The sequence below is a fragment of the Amblyraja radiata genome, chromosome 24 (assembly GCF_010909765.2).
Source record: "Amblyraja radiata isolate CabotCenter1 chromosome 24, sAmbRad1.1.pri, whole genome shotgun sequence".
NCBI classification, from domain to species: Eukaryota; Metazoa; Chordata; class Chondrichthyes; order Rajiformes; family Rajidae; genus Amblyraja; species Amblyraja radiata.
Genome location: NC_045979.1, coordinates 3,245,552 through 3,251,654, shown reverse-complemented (window position 1 = coordinate 3,251,654; position 6,103 = coordinate 3,245,552). Strand labels below are relative to the sequence as shown.

The 6,103-nt window shown below is 46.6% G+C and overlaps 1 protein-coding gene across 7 annotated transcripts in view; it reads left to right on the top strand.

Moving 5' to 3' along the window:
• LOC116986696 (transcription factor EB-like) overlaps window positions 1-6,103 on the top strand; it is a 128,177-nt gene that overhangs the window by 109,724 nt on the left and 12,350 nt on the right. For all 7 annotated transcript variants that reach the window (XM_033042269.1, XM_033042272.1, XM_033042271.1 and 4 more), the window contains one exon: window positions 3,013-3,118. In XM_033042269.1, coding sequence (XP_032898160.1) covers window positions 3,013-3,118 — 106 coding nt within the window. The remainder of the gene's footprint in view (window positions 1-3,012; window positions 3,119-6,103) is intronic.

Below are 6,103 nucleotides of genomic sequence, written 5' to 3'. Positions count from 1 at the left end.
CAACATCCTCATATTTATCTCTCTCTGCACTCTTTAAAGATGAATTACATTCTTCCTATCGCATGGTAATCACAACCCAACATAGTTCTGCAAATGTGGTGTCGCCAAAGTCGTAACATCACAACCTCAATACACAATACACTTACCGACGAAGGCCCATGTCCTGAAAGCCTTCTTGACCAGTGTCACTTATCTACCTGTGACATCACTTTCAAGGAGCTCTGTATGTGTGATCCTGTATCCCTCTGTTCTACGACATTCCCCAGAGACCTGCCATTCACTGTGAAGGTTGCTGGCCTGCGCTTGTGAGGCCCTATTAAGGTGGGAAGATGAGATGTGAAGATTTGATTGACCCTGCAAAAGCTTGAATATCATTTCTGGCACGGTAACCTGGCCTTTACCATGGATATTATCCTCCGAGTCCATCCTGGCCTATTCTGTGCTTCCTCAGCCACTCCCCCAGCACATCTATACCACTCAACTCTCAGATAGACACTTCTTCCTCTTGCGTATGACGTGCGCAGCCTAAAGTTGTAGGTCAAGAAAGATAGAGAGAGATAGAAAGAGATAGAGAGAGACAGAGAGAGACAGAGAGAGACAGAGAGACAGAGAGAGACAGAGAGAGACAGAGAGACAGAGAGAGACAGAGAGACAGAGAGAGACAGAGAGAGAGACAGAGAGAGACAGAGAGAGACAGAGCGACAGAGAGAGAGAGAGAGAGACAGAGAGAGACAGAGAGAGACAGAGAGAGACAGAGCGAGACAGAGCGACAGAGAGAGAGATAGAGATAGAAAGAGATAGATAGAGGGAGAAACAGAGACAGAGAGAGAGACAGAGAGAGATTGTGCACATTGTGTTGATTGCATTAGTCGAAACAGGGTGGACCACGTGAAGGTTGCAATCTCCCACCTCAGATAGATACTGAAGTGGCTGAAAAAGGTTAGATAGTCTGATGAAGGGTCTCGACCCATACCGTCACCCATTCCTCTCCAGAGATGCTGCCTGTCCTGCTGAGTTACTCCAACATTTTGTGTCTATTGCAGTTTAAACCAGCATCTGCCGTTCCTCCTGCACCATTCAGTTCAGTTCAGTTTATGGTCACAAATTGCTGGAGTAACTCAGTGGGACAGACAGCATCTCTGGATAGGAGACGTTTCGGGTCGAGACCCTTCTTCAGTCTGAAGTAGTCTGAAGATGGGTCTCGACCTGAAACATCACCCACTCCTTCTATCCAGAGATGCTGCCTGTGCCTCTGAGTTACTCCATCATTGTGTGTCTATCATTGATGTAAACCAGTTCCTTCCTACAATATTAGTTTTGTGTAACAAGGTACAATGAAAAGCTCTGTGCTAGTGCGTTCCAACAGGAAGGGTTTTTTCCCTGAATAACGTGGATTTATTAGTGACCGTTTTGATCTACAAACCCCTCCTCCTTCCAGAAGTGGATCATCATCACTGTGAAGGATTCTACATGTCTCTGCAGCCGCCACATCAAATCAAACTTCACTTTCCCATTGAAAAATGCCCCAATCTGTTTATCTTTCTATGATTGATAATGTCAGAGGGTTATAAATGCATGTAAATCATTTATGTACCTTTACCAGCATCTCTATTATCACTTTGGGGGTTTATCTAGCTTGTAGAAGTGATGGGAAGAAAGTTTTGCAGTTTTGGGAAAAGTAAGTAGGGTTCAGAGGTTCATAGGTGATAGGAGCAGAATTAGGCCATCAAGTCTACTCCACCATGGCTGATCTAACTCTCCCCCTCAACCTCATTCTCCTGCCTTCTCCCCATTACCCCTGACATCCGTACTATTCAAAAATCTATCTATCTCTGCCTTAAAAATATTCATTGACGCCCCCACAGCCTTTTGTGGTAAAGAATTCCATAGATTCATCATCCCCTGACTAAAGAAATTCCTCATCATCTCCTTCCTAAAGGAACATCCTTTAATTCTGAGATTATGATCTCTAGTCCGAGACTCTCCCACTAATGGAAACATCCTCTCCACATCCACTCTATCCAAGCCTTTCACTATTCTGTACATTTCAATGAGGTCCCCCTCATTCTTCTAAACTCCAGTGAGTACAGGCCCAGTGCCGTCAAACCCTCATCATATGTTAACCCACTAATTCCTGGGATCATTCTTGTAAACCTTCTCTGGACCCTCTCAAGAGCCAGCGCATCCTTCCTCAGATATGGGGCCTAAAATTGCTCAAAATACTCCAAATATGGCCTGCAATGCCTTATAGAGAGAGCCTCAGCATTACATTCTCTTCACAACATAGCAAATCTGGATGCTTTCTTGTCTCCATAGGAAGAACATTTAAGCAAAGAGCAAAATATTAGGAATAATTCAGTTAGATTGGGATGGGCCTAAAATGTTGGGAGTAAATTCATATCCATTCAGAACAAGAGTAAGGGCAAGAAATATACTAATTATTACTTTCTGCATTGGGTTTGGGTTGTGTGGTGTTTGGGATTGCAGTGAGTGAAACCTGGGAGATCACTGATCAACTGGCAAAGTCTGCACATTAGATCCATCCTACATTCCAGCAACTTCTCCATGAAACTATCATAAATCCAGATAGACACTAAAAGCTGGAGTAACTCAGCGGGACAGGCAGCATCTCTGGAGAGAAGGAGTGGGTGATGTTTCAGGTCGAGACCCTTCTTCAGACTGGAAACATATAATCCAGTCTCCAGTCCAGTCTCCAGCCTCTGTGAATTTCCCTGGGGTGCTAAATGGGTAGGAAGAGAGCTAACTAGCTCCTCTGACACCAAAACATTTCTGAAAACATTTAGACTAATTACTTGAATTTGTGAAGAGACGTACATTTGCCATGGAGTTTCACAGAAGCAAGGAGCATTGAGCCATCTAAAGGGATGTTTGGGTAGGTGACCAAAAGCTTGGAGAAAGGATTGGATTTTGAAGGAACTCTAATGTTTGCCATGTATCTAATGAAAATAAAGCACAGGCTAACATCCTGTGTTGATTGTGTTTCTCCTCTAGTTGCCTCTATCCAGCAGCCACATGGAAGTCTACACAACTCATGCCATTGCAGCACCCACTAGCAACTCGTGTCCTGCCAACATTGCCATTAAAAGGGAAATATCAGGTAAAGTGTCCTGTGCCAGCCAATGTAAATGAAGATTATTTAAATTGTATTGCACCTGTTTGAAGTGTTTGATTCTTTCATCTATGCATTAGGTGATTTTTCTTACCCCTACATCATTCTTAAATTCCATTTTTGCCATATATTCATCAACCATTATTATCATGAGCCTCGAGTCCACATCTGAGTTTCTTGTATCTCTCTACTACTCCTCTCCCATCTCTCAACTACTCCTCTGGGCTGGCTTTATCTTGCACTAAACGTTATTTCCTCATCATGTATCTGTGAATGGCTCGATTGTAATTGTGTATTGTCTTTCCGCTGACTGGTTAGCACGCAACAAAAGCTTTTCACTGTACCTCAGTACATGTGACAATAGGTTAAACGAAACAATAAGACAGTTACATGGATAGGACAGGTTTAGAGGCATATGGGCCAAATACAGATGTGGGACTAGTGTAGATGGAGCATGTTGGTCGGTGTGGGCAAGTTGGGCCAAAGGGCCTGTTTCCATGCTGACTCAATAGACAATAGGTGCAGGAGTAGGCCATTTGGCCATTCGAGCCAGCACCACCATTCAATGTGATCATGGCTGATCATCCCAAATCAGTACCCCGTTACTGCCTTCTCCCCATATCGCCTGACTCCGCTATTTTTAAGAGCCCTATCTAGCTCTCTCTTGAAAGCATCCAGAGAACCGGCCTCCACTGCCCTCTGAGGCAGAGAATTCTACAGACTCACCACTCTCTGCGAGATACAGACTCCATGACTGTATCCCAGAACTGCAGCTCTTTCCCTCATTGTCCTCTTCCCAGCCTGTTGGTCATAGCTGCTTGTTGGATCCATTTTCCTGACTAACATGTTGCTGATGACCTCATCCAATACTCTGGCACGCCTGCGTCGGCGACCTTCACCAAACTTCTCTTTTAATTCCTCACTTCCTCATTTTTTGTTTGTGTTTTACGGCCTCAGAATCACGGGAACCATTCAACCTCTGATCTTTTCAAAAAAGCAAGCCTGGTTTTTAGTTTAGCTTATTGTCACGTGTGCCGAGGTACAGTGAAAAGCTTTTGTTGCGCGCTTACCAGTCAGTGGAAAGACAATACATGATTACAATCAAGCTGTCCGCACTGTGTATAGATACAGGATAAAGGGAATAATAATAATAATAATAATGGATGGGATTTATATAGCGCCTTTCTAATACTCAAGGCGCTTTACATCGCATTATTCATTCACTCCTCAGTCACACTCGGTGGTGGTAAGCTACTTCTGTAGCCACAGCTGCCCTGGGGCAGACTGACGGAAGCGTGGCTGCCAATCTGCGCCTACGGCCCCTCCGACCACCACCAATCACTCACACACATTCACACACAGGCAAAGGTGGGTGAAGTGTCTTGCCCAAGGACACAACGACAGTATGCACTCCAAGCGGGATTCGAACCGGCTACCTTCCGAAGGGATAAAGGGATTTTTGAAACCTTTGCTATTAATCTCAATTCCCGATATTGCTGAGAAAATTGCATCCTAAAAGTAGTGGCCAGAACCTCCAATTTCCCTAACACTGTTGTGATCATAGATTCATACAGCACAGAGGAGGCTCCAACCTTCTTGTTCGCCAGCCCCACACAGCCCGGTTTTATCTTCTCTCCACAATCCATAAGCAGAACTGCCCAGGTAGACCCATTGTTTCTGCTTGCTCCTGTCCCATTGAATTAATTTCCACGTACCTTAACTCCATCCTACCCCACCCCCCCATCTGTGTCCAAGACACCTCACACGTCCCTCGTCTCTTCAATGACTTACGTTTTCCAGCCCCTACTCTCTCATCCTTACTATGGATGTTGGTCTGAAGAAGGGTCTTGAACCGAAACGTCACCCACTCCTTCTCTCCAGAAATGCTGCCTGTCCCGCTGAGCTACTCCAGCGTTTCGTGTCTATCTCCGGTGTAAACCAGCATCTGCAGTTCCTTCCTTCTGCAAATTCTCAGCGATAAGTCAAATGCATCCACCTTTGTGACCAGTGATCTTAACTTTTATCCCTTATTCTCTTTATCCTGTATCTGTCCACTGTGGACGGCTTGGTTATAATCGCGTATTGGCTTTCCGCTGACCGGATAGCACGTCTCCACTACCCCCGCTCCATCAATCCACGGTCAGAGCTCACAAACCTGGAGCAGCAGTGCCCCCCCATGGAGGATTTTCCTCCAGTCTCTAGTCAGGGTTTCCAGTGGCCGGCAGAATGAGTTCCCTTCTTGATCCTCAGCCCCACATATTATACACAGAGGTTGCCGTGGTGAAGCGTTGAGCCTAGGCCGGACAGGGCCCGTTGCCAGGGAGACGGCACTCTAACCAGCTCCAGGCCTCGGCGGCTGAAGTCACGTACAATAATACAATACAATACATTACCTTTTATTATTATTTGAACCTCACATGAGGTTCAAACGAAATTTGGTTTCTGCAGCCATACAAAAAAAGAACCAAGACACACACCAACACAATTCAATTCACATAAACATCCATCACAGTGAGTCTCCTCCTCACTGTGATGGAAGGCAAAACTTAAACATATCTCTCCCCTGCTCTCCCCCTCTCCCCCCCATGTCAGAGTCAAAGACAGAGTCAAAGCCCCCGGCGGGCGATGTTAAATGTCCCGCAGCCATTAAAGCCACGCCGGGCGATGCAAGGCCTCGGGTCTTGGTGTTGGAGCCCCGGCGGGCTTTTGGTGTTGGAGCCCCGACGGGCGCTCACAAAGTCCCGCGGCCATTCCAAGCCGCGCGGGGCGGTGATGTAGGCCCCGCTCCAGGTAATCTTCAACCCCGCAACTCGGGCGGGAGAAGTCGCCGTTGCGGAAGCCCCGAAAAGCGGTCTCCCACCAGGGACCCGTGGGCTCCCGGCATTACCGTCCACAGACCTGCGGTAGGAGCTTCCGAGTCTCCGGGTGTCGGGTCACAGCAGCGCTCCACCACAGCTCCACCCGCTCCGGACT